This window comes from Acanthochromis polyacanthus, chromosome 21 (assembly GCF_021347895.1).
Source record: "Acanthochromis polyacanthus isolate Apoly-LR-REF ecotype Palm Island chromosome 21, KAUST_Apoly_ChrSc, whole genome shotgun sequence".
Lineage (NCBI taxonomy): Eukaryota > Metazoa > Chordata > Actinopteri > Pomacentridae > Acanthochromis > Acanthochromis polyacanthus.
The window spans coordinates 20,084,403-20,110,457 of record NC_067133.1 but is presented as its reverse complement, the minus strand read 5'-3'; the positions used below and the strand labels follow the sequence as shown (position 1 = coordinate 20,110,457).

Genomic DNA, 26,055 nt, shown 5'->3' with positions numbered 1-26,055 from the left:
CAACTCATGCATAATAACATAACATTGTGCTCAGTGACATCTTGATGTAGAAACCACTGTGTCACTATCAGCAGTAGAAATACAATTACCAATACAGAATAGCCACTGCATTTGTTTTCACATGTTACCCTAAAATGTATATTCCACCTGAGAACAAGTAGAAAAATATAGAGGCATTGTTATCACCAACAGAGCTGACAGCTATGATATCTAGAAAATGGCAGCATTTATGAGCATCTAATTCCTTTTGCAAACTTCTCCTCATCAGTCAGTGTGTAGTATCTGTGCAGGTAGGAGATTTTGTTTTGTACTGAACTCTAACACTCATAAGAACATAAAATCGCCTCATTTGCATGCATATATGTGCATGGTAATGTTGATGCAGTCAACAATATAACCTTAGCAGCCTTCAGAAGTCAAAGCGGTCAGCATTGTTCGCTTCAGCACAGTTGGTTGTTTTCACCCATGTTATAAAATCATAAAACATTAACTTTCTTTCTCTGTGCGCTCCGTGCAGAGAAAATATATCAAACTTACTCCGGTGAAAAAGTGGTGAAGTATTGACTGATTTCATACTACACTGAACAGCAGCATTTTGTTAAATGTGGGTGTGTGGTTCTTTGAGGCTAATGTGATTATGTGCTGCACAAATAAGTTCAACCAGTTTCCTCATTTGGGGTCGAACTTTTTAATCCAATTTTAGACCGAGCTAAAAATGTGTGATTTTCAATACAATGTGATTAACATCATTATTTCTTTTACCCTTAAATCTCATCCTTTTTTTCAAACTACTGTTGCAAGTGTTTTCTCTCTGTTATGCTTGAATTGGATATCATCGCAGAATAAAATATATTCTGTGATGAGCCAACAGCAATTTAGGGTTACGTTGCTGGGATGTGATAGTTAATGAGACAAGAGAAGAGCATGAAAATTGTAATAAATATTAATTTAATAAATGAAATACACAAAATAGAAGTAAGTGAATTGCATTGCTTCTTTAGGGGTGCTGCTCAACACACATAGGTCAGCATAGCACAGCTGAAACTGCTACTCAATATATAGGCATGACATTCTCTGGTTGATATGCATTGGATTAGATCAGAGTGGATTAGAGGAATGTGCAGGCAGGTTGGTGAGAACAGATCACCTAGATTGAAAAGGGATTTCTAACACTCCTAAATGAGATATGGGCATGCATTCTGAGATAAGAAGCTGCATATGAAAATGGGTCAATTGTTCTGCAGGTTTAGATTGTGATTAAGAAGATTACATTCCTCCAGTGAACAACAATGGCAAAGTCAGACAGTAGCCCAGTTGTACTTAGCCACTCCGTCAGCCTGGCTGATCCCCATTCCGTCCTTTCACTAGCATTCAGACTTTCATGTTTTGAGCAATGGGACTTAAGTTCTGAGGCTGTGCTTGTCAGGCAACAGATTTTCTGCTGGAACAGAGAACATAACAAAGCGCAGTATAATTTGACTCATTCCCGGACCAAAGACTGTTTTGATGAAACAGTGCGGGACTATGTCTGCTCCCACCACCTCATCCTCCATTTTTCAGAAGAGAGTGATTAGAGCAGGGGCACTTAGGCCAGAGTTAGTGGACTGCTATTGATTGATCAAACCTGGCTGTTCAGTCCTGAAGAAGAAGGAGGGGTTGCAGTCTTCTATCCCTCCCTAATGAAAGGGAGCAACGCTTTCTGCCTCCTTTGATCCAGAAGGGATTAAAACAGTCTTGCTTATGGCAGTAGGGAGATCAGGGCTGTCTGTTCCTCTGTCTGTTGGGCTATTTCAGTTCATGGTGGGGCCAGAAAATCAGATTCATTGTGTGGCCACCTGCTATTACCGAGCTTTGATTACAAGCATCATGATTATAACTCGAGAATGAATAAAGATTCATTCTCAGCCTCAGTTTTTGTTCTCCTCTGCAGGTTTCGAAAGAGACGGGTTGCGGCTCTATTTCTTGTTTCTTGTTTGTTTCTCATTTCCTCCCAGAATGATATCTGTGTTTTCTGCTGTTGCATGTTTCTTGTGTGTCTGTGAAACAGTTGTCTTTGTAATGCATCACAAGCCTTTTCACTGAAGGCAACAGATCTGAGGTTTTTGACAGTCTGTCTGTTTGCAACAAAGAAAGCAGGTTAGAATCAATAAGATCATTTTGATATGCACAACGGCGCTTTGGACAGCAATTTGAAGGAAGTCCTGAAAAACACTAATAAACTTGAAGCCACGCTTTTAATAATTAAAGCTGATTTTCCCTGAGAGAAAACATTTTCAGAGAGCTGGTGAGGTGGAAGGCTTTGATACAGCCTAGAAGCATTCATAAAAGTTTCAGATGTAGGGAGAGTAATTGACATTTTTCGCAAGTTGGCAGTCAGAACCACACATGCTTTGCCAAGTGGACCCTCAAGTTTGCGTGGTCAGTCTCTGTCTCTCTGTGTCTCTCTCCTTTCCTTTTTTTCTCTCTCACACACACACACACACACGCATACACACACTTTCTGTCCGGTGCATTTTCGGTTTGATCTGTTTTATGGATTTCTCTCACAGCTTCGTTGAAAAATTCAATTAATTGAGCCATGCTGTGAAATGTCTATCGGATGAGGATACAGTCATTTTTCAGAGTGTGGACCATACAGTATTCATATCTTCATGATGCATAGAGTGCAAAATATAAACCACAGATAACAGTTGATTTATGCACATATCTGCCTGATTTATCTGTACTGTAACACGCACAGCGATGCAGGCACTTTCGGTGATGAAGCAGTCGACCAGGTGCTTAGATTTTCGAGCCCTGGGGCAGTGGAATGTACTGTGATATAAACAGTGACGTGCAGCTCCACTCTTTTCCGTGCGCTTACTGTATGCCCTCCTGGAGCCGCTGTTTGCATAGCCTTGGAGCTGCCTCCAGAATGATCCATTATGCCAAAGCAGGCCACCACAGAGTTTTTGTGTGGCTACTTAACGTACACACAGTTTTCCCACATGGATGTTACCACAGAGGGAGGGTGGAGTTGTTAAAGAGACACTGATAGCCGCTGGCAGAAACTGTAGCTCCCTCTGATCATTCTCTCTAGGAGCGTTGTGCATGAGAGAGCTAAAACACAGTGGCATCACAGAGAGCGACAGCCTCTTTCGAGCTCACTTCATCCGTTCTCTCCAACTACCTGTTCATTAGCCCGGAGACCAAGGAGCTGCATGAGACTTGGTAACTGCGTGCCTTCCAGAGCAAGGCCTGACATTATCGCCTATTTATCAGAAGTTTTCTGAACTCGTCACTGCACTACCAAGCATCAATGCGTCAATAAATCAGCAATCACTCTGGGCGGTCTTGACTTCTATAGCTTCCTTCCGCCCTGACACACTTTTATATACTCCATTTTATTCACTTTTTATGTGCTGGGTTGATGTATTTTATCGAGCTAGTTACTACAGAACATAAACTAGGGATTACAACCTTGTGCATAAAAAAAATCTGCCTCAAGAGAGAAATGGAAGCAATCTGTTTTCAATACACCCTAATTCTCATTCTCTGCACTGCTTCCACGCTTCACTTTCCATCAGTCAGTCTGCCTCCTTGTTGCCGGCGAATGTATGCAGAAACCGAGCAACATTGTTTTTATATCCTATTATCCCGAGAATTTGCCTGGCCCTCTCACCCCTCTGTTTCCCCCTTACTTTACCTTTCTACCTGTTAAGACTTCCAGAAGCAGCTGCTGTTATCTTCCAGGCTTTCAACAGCCTGTCACATCCACTAGCTGCTTCCTTCTTCAAAAGCTGTCTCCCACTACCTTGCTGTATGCACTCCCTGCGGTTTCCCATACCTGCTGGGAGGCACACCCGGTGATGTCAAACTTGGACAACTTTTGGGGAGAAAAAAGGGAGTAACCAACGAAAGGGTCAGGGTATTGGAAGGAAGGAGAGGGCATGTGAGTGAAAGAGTGAGGGGTGCTGCTGGAGTAAGGGCGTTATTTATTTTTTCCCCTTCTTTTTCCAAAGCTGAGTGTATTGATTTTTCTAACCTGAAACATAGCCACAGTAGAACCTTCCATCGTCCTATAGATTGGAATTGATTGCCTTGAGGCTCTCATGTCCTGTAAATATTTGCAAGGCTTTATTGATTCCATTAGTGGCTGGCTGCTATTTGTGACAATGGTATGGATGGTTGCCGTTGGTAAGACTAAACTAATGCTAGGAGGCCGGTGCTTTTTTCACTGCACATTAAGGTCTTGTTTCACACGTGTAGCATTGTATACAACCTGTCCTTGCAGCCCTTATGAGGCAAATGGTCACCTACTTGATTTGTGTACCACTTACTGAAAGCAGGCTACTCAGCTGGATGATATACGAGTTCGCTGCCATTCTCATTAGTCCATTTATTTATCTTCAAAGACGGCACCAATGCTCGACTTACTGCCAGGTGTGTATAAAGCCATGCAAAAAAAGAATACCAGAAATGTGTTACTTTGTAAAGTGTACACATGAACGTCACAGTCTGTAGCCTGATCTGAAGCTGGCGTGATGAAAAAGAAGTGCAGAGGCCGCTGATTAAAGATGGCTGTAGTTTTACACCTTTAAAAGCTTGGACACAATGCTTATATAGGGGCCAGTAATGAACCGTGCATATAGACAGTGGGTGTTTCATCTAATCTGAGGAAGTGAGGGGCCAGGAGAGTGCTGCTTAAGAGCACAGGGGAGAGTGAAATGGCCCACGCACTGCTGCTCTGTTAACCCGCAGCTCCTCAACCCCCACCCCCTGCATATTGTACTGTTGTCTCAGGAACACAAAGACTATTTTCAGGCAGCCAATCCACAGCAGAGTGGGAAACTGCGGCCCAGCATGCCCCTAAAAGCCTTCATGACTTTTTAATTGGTGGCTCAGGGCTCTGCGTCCAGCGGTTGGAGAGTGGACCCCACTGCCAGAGCTCTCTTCCACATAGGGATCAAATCCCCACCGCTTTGAATCCAGGGCCTGTCAAAGCAGTCAGGCATGGAGGCAGCGGATGGGTGGCATCTGAAGGTGAGGGAGGGAGGGTGAGAGACAGAGTTGGCAGTGGAAAAGAGCAGTTTGCAGTTGAGAAGGGTGGATGGTGGAAGGCAGCTAGGAGCGAATGTTTGTAAAGGGAGAAAGAATTTATGTGAAACTGCTGAGAGAAGGAATAGCCCTGCACCAAAATAGCAATTTCTGAGGTGAGAAAGAGTTTGTTCAGTGGAGTTGTAAGGGAAAAGCGATGTCTGTATGTGTGTGAAGCTGTGTGTGTGCATGCATGCTATACTCGGTGGGGGCAACTGAACATTTGGAAGTGATGGATTGTTACAGCAAACCAAACAGAGTAGGAAAGGTGGGTGGTGAATTTTATTGGAGAGCTGGAAAGGTTTTGTGATGAATAATAGTCATGAGTGAATTGGTCATTGTCAGAGCCCTCCAGAGCCTATTGAATCAGCAAGGCTAGGGTTTTACAATGAGCTTCAGCCATGAAGATCAGCCTGTTGGGTTGTAATAGATGGAAAGTGAGCTGATGGAGGCAGGAGGTGCAATAGATGAGGCTAGCTCTTGTTGCTGGAGCGGCATTTGTCTGTGGGGAAATGGGCCACAGGAGAGACCTGTGTACCTCCCACGCACTGTGCAGAGATCAGAGAGCAATATGGATGGATTTGATGATCATGCACAAGCAGACACACACACACACACACACACACACACACGCACAGGTACATGCACATATACAATGAGCAGCGGGAGCATGCCACAAGGGTAGCATGCCAGCTAATGATGACCTGTTGACCCATAGTTAATGATCCCCCTCATCTCAGCCAAGAACATGATGGGCTTTGATCTGTCCGTCATTAAAGGACTGTAGAGTACATGCACTTCTCTTTAATCTGATGAAGAATTCAAACATAGATGGATCAGCTTGCTAGAGAGAGACACGCACACAAACACGTTGGCAAGTGTGCCCCCATACAGGAATAATTACACATACAGGCATGCATGTAAACACCTTCAACACCCTCACAAGCTATATCAAAGCCAACAAATATGCAAACACTTGCAGTGATGCTGTGGCATTGTGAATACACACAGACACACACATGCAGGAAAGCAGAAAAAGACCTTGAATCCATGGCAGAGATTAAACATGTCATTAACTTGCTGTGCGAAAAGAGCAGTAATAAATAAAACTGATGATTTATTAATATCCAGAGTTGTAATCCACTGCATTATATGTGTATTAAAGCACATTACTTACCATGGCATGCTAAGTTAAAGTGCCTCTAATAAAATTCTTAAGTGCCTCCAGGCATTTCAAAGCAGCAGCAGATCTCTGTGCAGCATCTCCTCAGTGTCTCACTAATGGGACTGATGTAAATATGTTCATTTGTGAATCTTCCCTCCAATTTAGTGTCGCTCATATTGTAGATGAAGATTATCCAGGGATTATGAGGTTTGAAAAAAATGCCATTTGATGTGTATTTATGCAAGGCTTATAGATGTAGTAATATGGAATTAGGTCTCATCATGGGTGGAAAATACAAATGTGAAAAAAGTGTCACTCCTACCTCCCCCATCTGGCTCCCTGTCAGGTTGTCATTCAGTGATATTCATTTCCAAAAGTGGAAATTTAACAGACGTTTATGATGCAAATCACAGGCTATAACTCTGTGTGGTGTGGAGGGCCGCATTAAGCCTTCAAATCACTCACGCCTTTGCTTGGGCGCCAGTAACATTATGCCTTATCTGCTTGATCGTCCGCACATATTTCAGTCTGCAATTGCAGCCAACAACAGTCAATCCCTCCGCTTTGTAGGTCCTTAGAGGCAAAGAAAGTTCAGAGCATTACCAGTATGATTTTTTTCAGGGTTTTTTTTAAACACCAGTGTGTTAAGAGCAGCGGTGGGAACATTTCAATAACACAATGGTGAAAAAAATACTCACTGAATACATTAACCTGATAGAAGATGGTGTCCCTATTTAAATTTATGTAATTTCTAACGATAACCTCCAGGATATACGTGACATTGTGTGAAGGCTAAAATTGCTGTGGTTGTAATTCCTTTTTGTATATAAAGAGCTCCTGCATATGTATAAGGCTGTGCAAAAAAATAATAGAGCTAACCTTGGTTTTTACTTTCAACAATTTTAAAACTCCTTGACACCTTTCCATACTTTGCTCTCTCTTTCATGTGTGTCGGAGTGCAGAGGGTTAAAAGTTTGAATCTTGGATAGGAAGGGGTAGATTTTGTTCTTTAATCTTTGCTCTCATCCGAAATGGAAGAAAACAATCCTGCCGACATCAGTGCAGCAGCACTGGGATCAGTGTTTTCAGTGCAAGCTTAAGAATATAATTAGAAAAACATCATCAACCTCATATTAGATAGCATCGTTGGCATCAGGCTCCAAGCTGTAGTTATGTTGTGAGTGTTGTACGAACTATTGATTAAGGGGTTTGGTTTTCTTGTAAGGCAGCTTGCAATTTTTAGATCAAAATGACAGTCTTTCCAAGTATAAATGTGCGGCTTGCTACGTTAATCATAAGTTGGAAAAAAAATTAGAGACATTTGAGAAGAGAAGGTTGATAAAGTACACAGGAGATTGGATTGTATGTACACTACCAGTCAAAAGTTTGGACACACCTTCTCATTTAATGGTCTTTCTTTATTTTCACGACTATTTGCATTGTAGATTCTCACTGAAAGCATCAAAACTGAACACATATGGAATTATGTAGTAAACAAAAAATATGAAATAAGTCAAAATATGTTTTGTATTTTAGATTCTTCAAATAACCACACTTTGCTTTGATTACTGCTTTGCACACTCTTGGCATTCTCTGAATGAGCTTCATGAGGTAGTCACCTGAAATAGTTTTCCAACAGTCTTCAAGGAGTTTGCAGAGATGCTGAGCACTTGTTGGCCCTTTTGCATTCACTGTGCGGTCCATCTCATCCCAAACCTTCTTGATTGGGTTTCGATCAGGTGACTGTGGAGGCCAGGTCATGTGACGCAGCACTCCATCACTCTCCTTCTTGGTCAAATAGCCCTTTCACAGCCTGGGGTGTTTGGGGTCATTGTCCTGTTGAAAAATAAATGATGGTCTAACTAAATGCAAACCAAATGGGATGGCATGGTAGCCCTGAAGGTTTTTTTGACTGCAAATTCAAAGTTTTTGCAATTTTCCTCACTGACTGACCTTCAGTTCTTAAAGTAATGATGGACTGTCGTTTCTCTTCACTTGGCTGATTGGTTCTTGCCGTAATATGAATTCTAACAGTTGTCAAACAGGGCTGTCAGCTGTTTATCAACCTGGCTTCTGCACAACACAGCTGATGGTCCCAACACCATTAAGAGGCAAGAAATTCCATAAATTAACCTTGACGAGGCACACCTGTGAAGTGAAAACCATTTCAGGTGACTACCTCATGAAGCTCACTGAGAGAATGCCAGGAGTGTGCGAGGCAGTAATCAAAGCAAAGGGTAGTTATTTTGATGAATCTAAAATGTTTGACGTATTTCACTCTTTTTTTGTTTACTACATAATTCCATATGTGTTCATTCATAGTTTTGATGCTTTCAGTGAGAATCTACAATGTAAATAGTCATAAAAGAAAGAAAAAACATTAAATGAGAACATGTGTCCAAACTTTTGACTGGTCGTGTGTATAACAAATATATAATCAAATTAGAGGACAGATATCCACTTTGTTATCTTAAATAGTGTACTTATCTAGGCAGACAAGAAAGAAGAGAATGCATATCCTTAATGTTCTTGTGTGGTATATCAGAATTAGTGTCTAATCAATATTCATTATTTTCATTCTCAAGCATGCATAATTTTATAGTATTCACACAGGACGTTATTATGCTCACCCAGTTTTAACAAGTCATGTTGCTCGCGCTAAACCATTTTAAAGGATCATGTGGAGATAGCAAAACAATTAGAATCTCTGAGAATTTCCTGCTTTGTTCAAGTTGCATGATTCTCACCCAGCATCCGTTACTGTATCTGATAATTGAGATGAGCAATGTGGTGTGAAGTCATGTAAGCACCAGCCAAACGCCACCATTAGCATAATGTCAGGGCGTTCAGATCTTTGTCTGCCTGCTGGCGTAGAGCTGGCTGCCTGTCTTCACACAATGCCACAGAAGCAGTGTTCCTCCTCTGTCTTCCCTGCTGCTCAGGGTGCATGTGCACTTCAGAGGCAGGAACTAACAATGAAGACTGTCAATGTCTCCGAGGTCAGAGATGTGGCCTGGTATACGAGGCTGATAGCTTTGAGGTTCCATCAGAAAGAAGTGATATTTTTGGGGGTGGGTGGGGGGGTGATGGGGTAGCTGTCACACCATCACACAGAAGGATTTGGTGCTCTAGCATGGATGATGGAAGAAAATAGTGGTCAGGGGGGCTATCTTTAATGTGCTGTAGAGAGGCAGTGATGTGACAAGCTTCATTCTGTCAGCTCTCACACTCCCGAATTCTCAATTAGGAACAGAGACTCTGTGCTCCCAGCGGCTGCCCTGTTCACAAAGGTGACGATCCTGCTACACTCCAGACCTCCACCAAAATTAGAGAAGATGAAATAAGCATCCACTCCATGCCCAGCTCTACTCAAACACCATCCCTAAGTCTTCCCAGCCCTGTTATTGCTCACATGTAATCGAATCTGTGTGACCTATTGTGAGTGTGATCCCAATCCCTGAGTGGATGATGCATTCACACCAAAGAAGGTGTTTTTCTTCTGCAAAACAGGTAAATAAAGCGTTGCCAACACTGATTGCTGTTCACGCCTGGGCCCGGCGGAAGGAAGGGGAGGCCGACAGGCAGGCCGTGTAAATGTAATGAAGGGAGATAATAATTCTTTCTTCTGTCAGCTGCTCTGTGCCATTAGCATTTACTGCCAGCCCCTGCCACTCACTGCTTGGCGCCCATGCACTCTGCCACACTGATAAGAATCACAATCACCAGCTATTCCACACGCATGCATTATAATGGCAGGCGCTGTGATACCTCGCACTTAGCAAAACACTATTAGCATGCCAGTGGTATCTCTCCCATTCAAAGGTTCAAAGAGATCGGTTGGGGAGGAAAGCACGGATGGGACATGGCAGTTTGAGTCCATGCATTTTGCCTGATAATATTCTGGTGTCTTTATGTTGAAGTGACACAGTCACAAACATGCAAGGCTGAGAACATTTGTGCGCATTTTAATGCACAGGCACACATGTGTATGCACACAGGAGAACAAGCAGCAGACAGGTTTTCCCAATGTCAAGTGGAAAGATGACTCCAAAAAAGTGCAACTCTATCTATATGGTAATGGAAGGAGGCAAAAATCCAGATTCTGTTTGGTGTATCAAGCAATTAAATCAGGACCTGTCTTAATAGCTACATCTTCACGGAGCTACCCACAGGTCCCAGGATGGACAGGCAGCACAGCGTTGCAGGTGCATCTGATTAGCTGTATCTCGATGCGTGTGAAATAATGTTTCCCCCACCATACCATCTACTAATTAGGATCTAATTATCCAGCCTAGTGTAAACAATCGCAGCAGATGGCATTACGCACAGTATTAACTCTAATGACCCGGGGCCCTGTGGAATTCACATTTCAACGCGTTTGTTTATTTTATTTATTTATTCCGTTAGTCTTTGCCCTACTTTCTAAATTCACTTAGGCCTATTTCCAACCTTCTCATGCCTTGAGAAAAGGCTGGCCGCCTGCTATTCCCGATGCTGCTCTCACTGTTTTTATTTGCCATTTCTTTCACTTACTGCCATTTATCTGTTTTGTGCTGCTTTCGCTGGTTTTCACTTTCAAACAAAATTCAATTAGCTCTCACCGAGATCAAGATAAAATTTGTACTTATTTCTCCCCCACCTGCTACCATCTGCCTTCTCCCCAGCGAGACGAGAAAAGAGGAAAGTCAGAAAAGAGACGTGTATGTGATCTGGCGCACAAAACCTCGCTTCTTCCTCCAGATCGTAGAAGCTGTCTGTCACACCTGGGAAATAATACTGTGATGTCAGTCACACACACTACACAGGTTGGAAAGCCTGGACCATTTCCCACTGTGTTCTACCCATAAGAGCTCTCTAAACCTCGCTCCGCGTAGACAAAACAATTTCATATATCTTGTCCTTAGAAAATAAGAGATTGCCTTGTGTCTGGCTTACATTCCTAAGTTGATACATTGATCTGTTGGCAGTTCGAAGAATATGTTCACAGCTTGCTGCTACAAGTTGTAAATCTTATTTGAGTGCCACAAAAGTCAACCAAAAATCCCAGCTTTATATTTTACAAAGCTATATCTGTCCCTTGATGATTAAAGATACAACTTTTTTTTTTTTTTTTTTTTTTTACATCTAACAGTTCAACTGTGGTTTTCCCACTGTTCATCGGACAAGGGTGAGCTGACTGGAGATTTGATGCAGCAGAGGGCGTGTAATGGCGGTTGTGGGTGTGCGAGGTCTCATTAATTGACGGCAGGCCTTGTGCCTGCGCTCCTCAGCGTGCCGTGTTCTCTGCCAGGAGCTGGACTTGCTAATTAGGCTCCTGGATATCAGAGACATGTCCCTCGGTGTGCCATGCAATATACTACTACTCAGAAACACTGCTAAGGAGGATGAGAGAGCAGGACTAAAAGATTGAGAGTACAGAGTAAGGAGTGGTGCAAAGAGACCGAAAAAGATGGAGAGACTTCTTGGCAGAGAGCTCAAAAGAAAGGGACATGGAGAGTAAAAGTGCGTGCCAGGGAGATGACAACTGATGAGAGGGCAGAGAGAGAGAGTATGAAAACTACTGTATTGGGAGAGATCAAGGCCGCCAAGAAGGAGAGACTGCCACAACACATGGAGAGGAAACTGTTATTGTGGTGGGGGAAAGAGAAAAAGGGAAAGAAACTTAAGATGGAAAGAGAAAAAAGAGGAGAGAATCAAAAAGAGGGAGATAGTTTGAGACAGGCAGAGCATAGCAGAGAGGTAGAGGAAAGCACTCAGAGGAGCAGTGAGGCAAACAGGGAAGAATTCCAAACAGAAAGAGTGTGTGTGCTTGAGCATGTGTGCGACTGTGAATTTGTCTGCGCTGCCTGCTGGAGTGTGTGTCCAGATAATTCAATCTGCTGCCCATTGACTGGCCTCCCGCTCCGTCTTCACTCCTAATTAAATCTCCATTTGTTGGCTGGATGCTACTGCTTCTAATTGTGTTGCCGTAGTCTCATGTAGACACACCTAAACACACACACACACACACACACACACACACACAGGCCCTGCAGCAAGTGGGATCCCAGACACGTCACCGCGCTACATTACACCTCAATTAATCACATCAATTACACATCAATTAACCCGTGGCAATCCACTAAACACAGCTGGGATGCAGGCGGTATTTCATCTGCAGCGACCTGAGGACTTTTCCTGCTACATCAAAGCAGACGCGGCATCAAAAAGAAAAACATTTTCAACAACTTAACATGAAAGTCAATATTCCTGCTTCATCTCTTCCATTGAGCAGAGAGCATGACTGTATGAGCCTTTAAAAGCATGTCATGAAGTCTATATTGCCACAACATAGATACCAGAAGATTTTATACAGTGCATAGTCTTCTTGTATGGCAAGCAAACATGATTTAGAGGCCATAAATGTGGGGTTGGCGGGGCGGAGAGGAGGGGACATCAAGTTGTGATGGACTGGCACTGATGCAGCATCCAGATGTAGATCCATGGGCCATTTCTCTAAATGAATGCAGGGGTACATGGAGGCTCTCCATCTCCGCTCCCTGTCTTTAAGGCCTGGCTTGCTTGTTTGGCTTCTACTGTAATGGGTCGCTTCACCTTGCAGCCTGATGTTGGAGGACAACTCCCTCCTCACCACTACCAGCTCTTTTCATTTCTCTTTCTCCCCCTCTCAGTTCCTCATCTCACCCTACATCAATTCTCCATCTCTCTTTGTTTTTTATCATTAAGCCCCGCATTTCTCTCGCCATCTGTTTCAGCATCGCTCTTTCTTCCTACTCCCTGTCTTCTCTTGTTCACCCTCTTTCTTAATCCCTCCTTACGCGTCGGCCCCGCTTTCTGAGTCACCTAAGTGATGGAGTGTAAATCTGCTCTCTACCTGCTGTCACGGTGACAGCGTGTGATCAGCCTGACCTTCAGAACGGACCGTGTTTTCACAGGGGGATGTATGTATTTATGTGTTTGTACAAAGAGCTTAATGCCCTGACCCAAACGTTCTCATCTGAGTTTGTAAAGCCACAAATGAATAGTAGTAGACAACTCTTGTCTATGCGTGTGTGTGTGTGTGTGTATACGTGTTTCCTTTTAGTGCATGTGTGTATCCATAAGGGATGAGTTTCATCAGCTTTTAAGATGCTTTTAACTCCCCTCCATCAACCCCCCCAATCCACACCCTTTCACCAACCCATTACTAGGCCAAGGTCACTGCCATGACAGTTGCATAACCTCCATCAGAGAGACTAACCATGACCCAGCTCAAGTGTTAAAGTCCAATTGGAGAGGCTAAATGACAGCTCTAAATTTCCCTGGATGACATGATGCACCATGGGGCAGACTGAAGGTGGTCGATGAAGCAGGAAAGTTATGTGCATATGTATGTGTGTGCAAGAAGACAGCAAGAGAGGTGGAGAAAATAGATAGCAAGGCAGAGTGAGATGAGAAACTGAGGAAGAGTAAGAGTGGATAACAAGAGATGTTTCGACAGGCAGGGGCTCCTCTATCAGCTATTGCTGTATCTCAATGATACAGTTGTGCAGAGTGCCAGATAGGATGTGGTTACATAGACTAAAACACAGGTGCCTGAGGATTAAACAGAGGGCAGGAAGAGCTCCCTGCTGCTGGAGTGAGGCTAGGGTAAGGAGGTGAAAATAAGCAAGAGGAGGAATACAAGACAAAAGCTGAATGTGAACACCGTCCGTGTGATTGCATGCCAGCGTGGTGTAATGGAGAGCACAATGGGCTTAGGTTTATAAAGCTGCCCCGATGCCTGTGGTCTTTGTCTCACGGCCATTAAAATTCTGTGTATGCAGCAGGGGACCCGGCTGGAGCCATGCCACCATTCAACCTCAGCTGTCAGGTTAGAATAAGGTGTTTTTATATCTGTGGTGAATGGTTCTGTGGTGGTGCAGATTGACTGTTGGGGGCAGCTGTTCTACACAGCAGCCACATTAAAAGCCCTCCTGGCAGGTCCGTGCCAGTTTTTGGTCTACCCTTGCCCTGCTGACTTCAATTGACTTTTATCTCTGGTTGTAGTGCGGCAGGAATGCCTGGTCCAGAAGGACTGCCCTCCAGCTTTCCATCTGGGTTTGAAGCTTGCAGCAGGTACTGCCAGGCACCTGCCAGTGCCGCCATTTCCCTCTTTTATTCTTCATTGGAATGGAGGTAGCAGCACTTTTTTCCTGCCAGTGTTCTTTTTTATCCTTCCTTCCCAGAGGGCTTTTCCAAAAAAAAATAAGCCACTAACAGTCAATCAGTCAATCAGTCAGACTTGATTTACATAAATAAATATTCATATAATTAAAATGTAACACAAAATGCTTGACAGAACAGCAAGAGAGAAAAAAAAATAAAACAACAAAAGATACTGAATGTGTGTGGCAAATGCCAATACTGCTATTTAGAAAGTGAACAATCTTCTACATCTATCTACATATACACACAGATAGAGGGCTCAGGTTACAGTGATGATACTGAGAAAATAATATCTGTGATAGCTAACATTGGCTGACATCTGCCATACTCTAGTTTAGTGCTCTAAAAACTGGATGACACCATATTTATGATCAGCTCAGCGGTGATCATATCATAGTGGATGGGAACATAGTAGCCCGGCATATTAGTGACAGCACCATTGTTACATATAATGTGCCGTCTCTAATGTACACACTTAATATTACCAGAACCTTGCACTGTTCTATGAGCTTACATGGGAAAGTTCACATCTTCATGATGGAAAAGAAGGCATGAATAGTCTTACCTTGACACAGTAAATGCCTCTACACTGCATATATTCACTCAAATATATTTTTCTGCCATCACTGGCACATTGAAAACAAAATTCTGCCTGTGTCACCACACATACAGTGTCTACCACAGACACAAATGTGTCAGTATAGAATGACCTCTGTTTTACTGTCTAGAATAGATCAAAGCACAGTGTAGAAGGCCAGAATTAGGGTCAGACAAGAAGTTCTCAGTCGGAAATTCATTAGCTCCTCAAGGGCAGTGTGCACAGGAATTGGTCCTGTCTTCTTTCAGCTGCAAAAACTGTTTGGCGGTCAGTGGTCATTTAACTTCTCACCGAGTCTCAAAGAGGAGATAGCTTCAGATGGGTGTTACATAGAGAGTAATCTTTTTTCTTGGATTCTGCAGCACAACTCGAGATTCCGTTTTAGCACGCTCGTGTTAAAGACAGACTTTTCTCTCTCCAAAGCTGGCTCTGCTCTTGGAAGCATATGCTTTCGCCTAAATGTGAAATTGGTCACAAGTGCCACAGATAACCAGTGTTCAGGGATTCATAATCAGGGCTCATTTGAATTGGTCATTTGAAGCAGAGCGAATGTGAACCAATGAATGGGACTGAAACGGGTAACCACAGTGGTGATTACAGGGCACTTAATTCGCTGTTCCACAATTTCACATCAGTAACTTAGTGTTATGCATATTCCTTGCCTCAGACGATCGATGTGTGAATCTGTTTTTTTTTTTTTTTTTTGCATGTGCGGGTCTCTAATGGTGGCTTGTTGATGGAGCAGCACCGCTAAGTGCACGTAGCCACCGAGCCCCTGAACCAGCTGGAAGTGGTTGGGTGTTGCCTGTGTTTTTCCAGCCATAAGTGAATGTTTTGGGATTTCATGCACGTGTGTGTGTGTGTGTGTGTGTGTGTGTGTGTGTGTGTGTGTGTGTGTGTGTGTGTGTGTGTGTGTGTGTGTGTGTGAAGTACGAATGCATTTACTAGTGGATGAAATTACAGAAAAGCTACCACTCCAGCAGCTAGTACCTGCGAAAATAGGGACGGCTCCTCCATTTGGTCTAAGGCAAGGATTGGTTTCAGGTGTCTTTTGGGTTCGACAATGTTTGTTTTCGAGAAGCATGGGTGCAAGGGTAGTCGAAAGAAGAGATTAGCCAGGTTGTTTGGTACTGTTGTTACCAAACAAGCAAAAAAAATGTAAAGACTGCTTTGGAGTGAAAAAGAGATGTGATGGTTGGTATCCGTGTGCCTCTTTTTGTGATTGGTGTGATTGAAAAGGGGAAAAGCAGCAGCCAGGTATTGTGTGTGATGTTGTGTATGTGTATGCGCTGTTATATATTTTTGTGGGTGTGTACGCTGCACGCTTGGCCGCCGATGTGAAACACAGAGGTGCACAGTCATTCTTTTATTTACAGTTTCAATCAGGTTCAATTTTCTGTATCCCCTTCCCTGCTCGGCGAGGCTGCCCTCACGTTCACCTAGTTCCGCCACACCATCCTCTGCATTTACTGCCATAAATCTTGAGTGTGAACTCGTGTATGGGTGTGGAGAGCAAGGGAGGCTCCAGTAATCAGCCGTGAGAGTGAGTCAGCTAGTGCGGTAGACGTAGAACCGGGTGTGCTTCGGGCCTTGGCAGCTTACTGCAACTATTAATACAGACTTTAATTAGCCCGCCACAAACACTGGCACAATCGGCTCAGTGTCGCCCGTGGCTGGTGAGGCAGACGGATCAATAGGTCTGATCATGCCTTTTTCATCAGCCCAAATGAAAGCACTTTGTCTCCAAGCTCAGCCCTGGACCTTGCGTATCACCTTAAAGGCTTTTTGTGGCTGCACTGGCTGTGTGCAGTGTTGCAGATGGGGCCTGTATAATCTGGCTGCATTAGGGAACTATAAAGATAAATGAAGGGAGGCACAGAGCATAACTCATCCTGTCAGAGAAGGGGTTTTAAGACTGGGAAACTTTGTGTTTTCTAAAGCAGCCCTTACCACCCCTACCCCCTGTGGCTTCCTAGTTTCTCACTCTCTCTCTTCCTCTAACTTGCTTATGTTCTTTCTTTTTTTTTTTGCTATATTTTTTCTCCATCTGCTTTCTGACTACTTCCCTCTTCTCTCCGTCTTCCTCTCCCTCCCTGTCTCCCTCCCCATCCCTTTTTATTTTACTGATCTAGAGGTATGGGAGTGTTCATTTACACTTCTTCTGCAGCACAAATTGCTCTTCTACCTCTTTGCCAGCACATTTCAATTTGAAATAAAAGAGTAAGCTGCTTTGCGGTAACAACTTATTCCATGTGCTTTTTGGCAAGCTTCTCTGTTGACCTTCAAGTTCCCAATCAGTGCAGAAGAAAAATGGAAAAGGCTTGTTCTGAGTCCTCATTTCCTGTGAATTGCAGAAATTGTGTTGTGAGTCTCCTCACAGAGGTTACTGAATCACTGCCATTTCTACCGACTACCCCCTCTTGCTGTTTTATGTTTACAGATTTTTTTTCCCTTTTGTCTTTTTGTATCACTCTCAGTTTTCCCCCTTCTTCTCTTTCTCTTTCCAGTAGACGATGTCCCTCCTTATTTTAAGATGGAGCCTCCTCAGACCCAGGTTCACCTAGAGGGAAACCGCCTGGTCCTCACCTGCATGGCTGAGGGCAGCTGGCCCCTGGAATTCAAATGGATCTACAATGGCACTGAGCTTACACGTTTCTCCTTGGAATACAGGTGAGGAATGCAACCTTGCTTGCCAGAGCTGATTCTATTATCATTTTTTTACTCATCAACTATAATTATCCTACTACATGAGGACATTTTAGCAGCATTTAATTGCAACTAATCGCACAATTGCTCATTTTTATTCATATCTCAGACTCATTTCTATGGATTTATTCAGAACTGATTTGGCTGCATATCTCCCTTGAAACATAAAATCTTGTGTTCAGGGGATTGTCAAATTTATTCCGATTTGTATCTCACACTGTATTCAACATTCAGAGATGGTGTGAGCAGATAACTCGTCTCTTCTCATCTCTTTTTCTCTTGCTGTTTGTTGGAACCATTATTGCAGCAATAAAATCACACAATGCATATTTTTCATCAACTAGTACAGTGTGGGTGGGGTACTTTGCTCTGTGAGCAGTGAGAAGCTGCTTCACTGACCGTGGAGTTCTTTTGGATGGGTTTCATTACTTATTTCAGCCTCTAAACAAAATGCTGAAGATTTCTACCAGCAGCACAGAATGTAGAAGAGAACTTTCTGCCTGTGCTAACAAGACCTCTGTGTGCGTATGCATGTATGCATCGCTGTGCCCATTTGTACATGTGCAGTATGCTCCTGTGCCAGTACGCCTGCATGTGTGTTCGCGGGTCACACTTACAGCCCAGTGAAAATCACTTTATACTCTGTTCTAGTCCTGTTTTCTGGACTCAGCTCACAGCCTGACCAGACCTCTAGACATGGACTGACACTCTCAGGTGGTATTGTCTGATTGCTATCACTAAACCTCTCCTGGTCTGTTTTTCTGCCTCTCTCACATCCTCTCTCTCTCTCTCTGCCCCCCTTCTACCCTCCTTCATCTTCTTCTCTCGCTCTTCTTTCCTCAGCATTTGGCTGTGCTCTCACGTGGCTTAGTCTCTGGGTCTGCCTCGCAGGCCAGCCCTCTGCTTGTTATTCTTCACCAGCACTGATCAAAGAGGAGAACTGGAATCCATTTAATCAGACCCCCCCCTCCCCTTGCAACCCCCACCCACCCACCTCTACCCATGAATTGCAGTGCAGGGGAACATGGCCGGGGCGGATGCCACACTCCTAAGTGGCTGTAGAAAACCGATTAAAGGAAACTAAGCTCCTGGGTTACCTAGCTAGCATTTCACCCACACTATTTAACATGAAAGCGCGTCAGGGGAGAGACATAGCTGTGGCTGCCCAGAACATGTGATAGATGCTCCTCTGATTCTATTCAGCTGACTGAAGATGCACATTAACAATAGGATTTCTGCCAGTTAGAAACTCACCTGTCTCTGCATTAAAATTGCAGTCTTATTTCTTTAGATTACTATCTGCTGTTGAGCATTACACCAGCACCAAATCACACCTGAGGCGTGCTCAGTTTTATTCCTGTTTTAGAACATTTATGTGTTACAGCTAAGTGGAATGCCGTTCAAGCCGTATTTCAGGTGCCTAGTGAAACATCTCAATTAATTTAGCGTCTTGAGTGTGGGTGATAAAAGCGCCAAGATGACAAATGTCGCTGTCTGTCATGCTGATGATGACTAATTGCACTTGTGTTGTGTGTGCCCATTAGGTACCTGATCCCCTCGTTGGACCGATTGCATGCTGGCCACTACCGCTGCATTGTGAGAAACCGAGTGGGTGCTATAATGCAGTGCAGTACTGAAGTGCAGGTTGCCTGTAAGTACGGGTGTTTTTCCATGTGTCCCCCAGTACTGGTGAATTAATCGAGGGGGGTGGGGGGGCCCTCTATGAAAGGCTTGTTACGCACAGTATATGGATGAGTCATTTTCATTTAAGAAGCTTTGCTTTTAAAAATATCCATAACATTGATGAGAATAAAGCAGTTCTTTCTCCACCCTTTCTGTTGGCATGCATTTCCAACATTTCTGCTGCTAGCGTTAATTTTTCTTGTTCTTGTCTCCTTCACTTTTTGTCTCTGCTAGATATGGGTGGTTTTGTGGAGGGTGAGAGGTCACAAACTGTATCTCAGGGCGAGGGAGCTCTCATCCATGCGCCACGGATACACAGCTTCCCCAGGCCCCAGATCACCTGGTTCAGAGATGGGCGTAAGATTCCCTCCAGCAGCCGCATGTAAGTCTACGTTCACCCCAGCTCAGGTTCTTTTGGTTTGAGCTTGTACACATGTGACTCATGTGTTTCTGTGCTTGTCTGAACAAGTACTCTCATATGAGTTGTTGATGAATGCAGAGCTGCTGAAGCAGAATATCTTTCACTTCAGAGAACTCTAAGAAGTTCAATACTGCTCGCAGATTTTCTCCAATCCCCCCCACACGCCATGAGTAGAAGTTGAGCAGAATAGTTGATGAACGAATGCTGGCGCAGGCCTTGTGTTCATCATTGAATCACCTCTCTGTGATAAAGTGGGTTATTATATCGCCCCTATTGACTTGGCAGACGGAATGATTGAAGGGTAGAGATAGAGCAGGCAGCAGGGGAACCAATTAGACAAAATTGGACAAAAGGCCTCAATTGGTGATATGTTTGACTGACAGCACTCACCCCTGGTTGGATTCGTGTGTGTGTGTGTGTGTGTGTACATGTGTGTGTGTGTGGGCACGTGGTAGGAATCTGTGTGAGGCCGTACATTGGGAGCTTGGTAGGTGACTGTATATTAATATGGGCCATGCTCCGAGTGTGAATGCAATCATCTGAGATTAATTTTGCCATCGAGACGAACAGATGCAGGCGGTCCACGACTCTTCAGAAACCGTCTTTTTGTCTATTATCCAGCAGCCATCTCCACTATGTCATAGCTGACATGACCACTTTTACCCAGAGTTGCATGCTCTTGCTTGAAGAATACATTGGGGCATGTGTTCTCTGCCTGTATTGCTGAAAAAAGAAAGAAAAAAACAAAACACTGCATTGAGGTGAATTGCAAGAAAAATCTCAGCCCCTTCCATGAGGTTTGACCAATTGCAGAGCTGGTTACTGGGCAGCTGACTCTTATCAGTAGTGAAGCGGCGAAACTTTGCTTTGTGACAATGAGAGGTACTGACAGGACACTCTGCATTTACCGCTTGTTTGCTCACTTTGTGTCAGGCCACATTGATATTCACAGGTGTGTATGTGTCTGTGTGTATTTTGCTGTGTGCATCTTTTATATTGAGTGTCTGCTGGCTCTGTGAGAGCTGTGGTTCCTAATTGTCCTGCAGTGTGTCTGTTTATCCAACACCGATCAGGCAGATGCTGGCAGATGCAAAGAGCGTTATCGGGCTGCGCGCTTAATGTCAGCTCTCATTTAACGGGCCCTTCACAAATGTCTCAGACTATCAGTCCAACCAACATTCAGTCATCCCAGAGGCTGCGGGGCCACAGCAGTCATAGAAAAGGTTGCAGAGAGATAGGTTTGGATGTTTCATATCAATTTTTAGTACATTGAGTAGTGTTGTCTTTGACATTGTATAGTTTGTCACAATTATTGTAAAAATAATGTGATACAAATCAAAGATCTATTTTAAATCCAAAAGAAACTACTTAAATCAGCCAAGCTAACATGTAGACAGAACTGTGGATTATATTATAATGAATCTAAAAAGAATACAGATGTTAGAAGACACATAGCTGTGTTTATTTCTATACCTAATCTGCTCACCATTGTATCTCTGTAGAGTGGGGTAGGTCACATTAAAATGAACTCTGACCGTGACTTGCATCTTACGAATATATTTCAAATATGCAGACACCAAAGTTTGTCTGTGGCACCAAGCTGTCATAGTACCAATTAATTTGTCAGATAACTGGGCAGCTGAGCAACTGCTACCGTGGTCAAAAATCAGTAATAAGGGAGGAATTCTGAACTACTCCTTAAAGATGCTGTGTTAGACGAGATGGTGATCATAAACAAATGTCGTCGTGTGCTTGTTTACAGACATAATTTATGTGTATGCGTGTATTTGTGTGTCAGTTTACCCTCTGGATTTATTGACTCCGAGATACAACTACTCACTGATTTAATGATTCGAATGCATTTGTGTGCTTGTTAATGTTTTTATGCATGTGAGGATTGGTGTGTTTGGGGACAAATTTTGGAAATGCACACCAGTTGACGGGGGATTTCTATTTAATTGGAAGCCAAATTAGTGGCCCTAATTTAGTTTAACCACATTCAAAACGACCTGAAGCTGTTTTTGTCTTTCTTCAGGTAAAGCTGAGGTTAAGTGAGTGTTGCAGGAATTAATGCGTATTGATGTGGTGTCCTCAAAATGAATTAAATGTGTGGGTTTGTGTGCATTTCAGTGCCATCACCCTGGACAACACGCTGGTCATCCTGTCCACAGTGGCGCCCGATGCAGGACGCTACTATGCCCAAGCAGTCAACGACAAGAACGGGGAGAACAAAACCAGTCAACCTGTTACTCTCACAGTGGAGAGTAAGTGCAGACACACACGTACACAAACACACACACTAGTCTACATGCATGCACAGGCTTCTTTGCTCACACAGCGAAAGACACAACTCACCAACAGATTGTTTGTGTCATCACTAGACTGCATTAACAGGTTGTTGAAGATCAAAATTTAGCAAAAAATAAGTTTTATTACTCTCAGGTGAACACTTGAGTGCTCGTATTTATTCAGCACATCAGCTGTAAAACAGGTGGCTCAACCAAAGACGAGGAAACAGAGATAGCGCCCTCTACTGACTTGTTCCTCTTCTCTTTGTCCAACAAACCTAATCATACCTATTACCTGCACCACCATACTTGTCCTCTTGTTCTGGAGTCCTCCTCTAACCCCGGGCTTGAGCAGTGAATTACTGTCGTAGGTGATGTTTTAGGTCGGGCTCCAGCAGCACCTCTCTGACTGGCTGTATGCACAAGACTCATAAAGTGGACCTTCAGTTTAACCGCTCCTTGCAAAAATCTGATTTATGAAAATGACACTGAGCAAACAGGCAATGATTAAAAATACACACACCCACACGACCATACTCTTACACACATCCGATTGGAAGGTCGGCCTCGCTGATAAATTGAACATGTGCACAACTTCAAATAAAGTTTGGCACCCGTGATGCAAGCACGGTTACAAGTCAAATCATTAGTCTGGATGAGCCCGATGCTTCCCCGATCCTCCCGCATATGTCACCTTCTTTTATCTGAACAAAGTCACACAGATTCACCCACATAGTCTTTCTTACTTTCATCTCAACACAATAAGTCGTTTTCTTTTTACCTCAACCAGCCAATTAAAGGAGCCGCTCCATGTGTTTTCTAGCTGTTCGGTTCTTAAAGCGATCATTTATGAGAATATTTTATACCTTGTACAATACTAGCTGGATAAAAGTTGGCATTGGTTCTCCTATGATTTTGAATATTTATGTGGTGTGGATTTTAGCATGTGAACACTTTACCCTGCTTGCATGTGCAACTGTGCATATTTAGAAACAGCTTCCTGCTTGCTGCTCCGGCTTCTGATCGTTGTATCTTTAATGCAGTGTTTGTAATTCAGCACTCAATACCCGTGACACAGCAGTCTGTGGGGACCAGATATCACTGAATATCACCAAATTTGACCTTGCAGATCACACTGGTGTATTTTGTATTTGAAAGTCAATAAGGTTTTTACAGCTTTATTTGTTCATTTTAGCAATTCCATGGAGAAAAAGACAAAAAATATGCAAGAGAGAGAGCACCTTGTTCCTAAGAGAGCATACAAATGAGTCAGAGCTGACTGTAATAGCAAAACGGAAACCTGGTGTCGGCTAATGCTCCAAATAGGCAGATATGCTCTGCTTTGTTTTTTCTTTAGACTGTGAAATACACTGTAGCTGACTTGGGTTTACAATCAACGTGGACAGATGTCAGGAATCTGGTTGCATTAGTAGTGAGAATTTGCTATGCAGGTCACCGTGTTGTGTACTATTTGAATTTAATTAGAAGATTACACACTTGAGGTATTCTCAACACTGGGAGTTTATGAACTGCAATACATTAATTAGTGTCTGCCGAGGAACCGGTTGTGTCTTTTGAAAAATAAAATGAGTTCTTTGGTAAGTCAAATGGAATCTAAATTTTGCTGTCCCACCGACAAATACAAAATACATGTTCAGTCAAATAATATGGCATTCAAATACATTTAACAAATCCATTCAGTGAGTGTGGATATTTACGCAAATCTTCAAGTAGTAATTAAAGTGTAAATGTCACTCTGTGTAAAACTACTCCACACAGGTTCAGATCAATAAATTCATGTTTTATATATCATCATATACCATTACTGGTTGGTGATGGTAGAAAATCAGGTCACATACTCTTGAGTGCTCAGTGTTCTTGGTGGAAGATTAATCGAAGTGGTGTTTGAATTATTCCCCATCAATCATTTCTTCCTCCCCTCCCTTCTCCGCACTTCTCCACGCCAGTCTAACTTTCAACAACATCTCACTCGTTAATTAGGCTCAAAAATTACACAGATCAGCCGAATTCTGTAATCTTACATATTAGCCAATAAAATCTGACCCAAGTGATTTAGATTTCTCCTCATAAATCCCTCGAACTGAGGAAAATCATTGCACAGCGTTTGATTTAGTCTTTTCTTTTTAAAAAATAAAAATCTTTTGATGACTTGACAGAAAGCTGTTCTATGTGAATTGATTGGTTATTATAAGCGGATTGATAAAAACATGGACGATACCCTCAGGATGACGCTTCTACCACCGTGATGAAAAGGTTAAATGGTGAAGGCGAGAAAAATGCTGCCTTTCCAAGACCTGCTTTCTGTTTTTGTTATCCACCAAACATCACAACGATGAATTTTGGGGTCACTTACTTTTATACCCTCCATGCAGTCATAAGGCATTATCATCAAATCAAACTACACTTTATATTAAAGTATGCCTAGGGGTAATTCACATATTTTAATTTCTAAATACTGAATTTATTCTGAAAATGTGCCAGCAAAATGTCAGCAGCATGTAAATTTTACTGTGTTTTCCTTCTTTTCCTTCTACACTGGAAACTGCTACTAGGAACTAATAGCATTTAGATCAGCATAAAATAATCACTAGGTTTGAATAATTTTCTTTCTACTGGATTATGCGACTTGTAAAAGCACAGTCTACAGTGGTTATTTGTCGAAGGACGTGATTTACATAAAAAAAATAATTTAGGCTAAAAAAAACTAATTTCATAAGTTGAATTTCTTTAAAAAACAAGTATTCTAAGCAACATATTGAATGTATTGAACTGATGAGCTGGAGATTTGAATGCAGCAAGAAGAGCCAAACAGCAGTAAGAACTCACACAGACGATCTGCTCCTTTATTTAGCCAGTGCTTGTAGAGGAAGCTTTGTCGTAACACTGTTGAGATCCTGCAAAAAAACAAGCCATGAATGGGTGAGATTTACAAGACAATGGCACTGAATAACAATAATAATATTAAAACTTGATTAGGGACCCTATTAACATGATGCAACCCTGAAAATAGGCTCATGTGGGCACCTACATGTGTACAATACGCGAGGCACCATAAACACGCAATCACTCAAACACATACAAGTTCACAGGCCCATAGCCGCACTCTGGGGAGTTGCGAGGGAAAATGAGATCAGATTCACAGAGAGATCACTGATTGAGGGCAGTGAATCGATGGTTGGCTGGAGGCTCCGTGAAACCCGTGAGTGATGGTGCTGCATTTAATCGCTTTTTGTGTTTGTCTCAATTATGTTACATAATGGCTTCTAACACCTGGGCTAACACCATGCTCAGGAAAATGCTGTGTGCACTAGAAAAGGGATCTAAAGTAAAGACAGGGGTGTTAATAGTTGGGTGATAGCATTCAGGCTACCTGCTGGTGATAGTGACAGATTGTCAGTCTCATTGTCAGGATGTAGTCATGCTCAGTAGGCTATAGCAGGCAGATGTGCGGGCTTATATAGAGTGTGGCATGCAGTTTATAGATTGCTTTCACCTTTTTTACTGCGTTTCCACTTGTGTGACAGATGTGGGAGGACCCGCAGACCCCATCGCCCCCTCCATCATCGTCTCCCCGAAGAACACCAGCGTAACAGTGGGGAGAAACGAAGCCATCATGGAGTGCGTCGCCAATGCAAGGTAAATGTTCCCACAGACGCCTGCAGAGGAGAAGACATGCAAATGCAGGCAGGCATTATCAAAACACCAGCACCTTCTCTCACCTCCACATCTGATATTTTTTGTGATTTAAATGAATTTTGAAATCTTTTGTTTGAACATGATAGAAAAGTGTTTTGCACATCTCTCATTTTGTATGTCTCTGCCATTCTTCCCTTTGATTCAAGGCTTCACTCTGTTCTCCCTATCTTGCACAATCCCAGTCCTGAATTTTGACTATTATCTCCAATTCAAA

The 26,055-nt window shown here is 43.0% G+C and overlaps 1 protein-coding gene across 1 annotated transcript in view; it reads left to right on the top strand.

Moving 5' to 3' along the window:
* LOC110953931 (protein sidekick-2-like) overlaps positions 1-26,055 on the top strand; it is an 89,569-nt gene that overhangs the window by 29,435 nt on the left and 34,079 nt on the right. Inside the window, 5 exon segments of the mRNA XM_022198161.2 lie at positions 17,534-17,696; positions 19,277-19,383; positions 19,650-19,797; positions 21,967-22,100; positions 25,670-25,781. Of these exon segments, the coding sequence (XP_022053853.2) occupies positions 17,534-17,696; positions 19,277-19,383; positions 19,650-19,797; positions 21,967-22,100; positions 25,670-25,781 (664 nt within the window).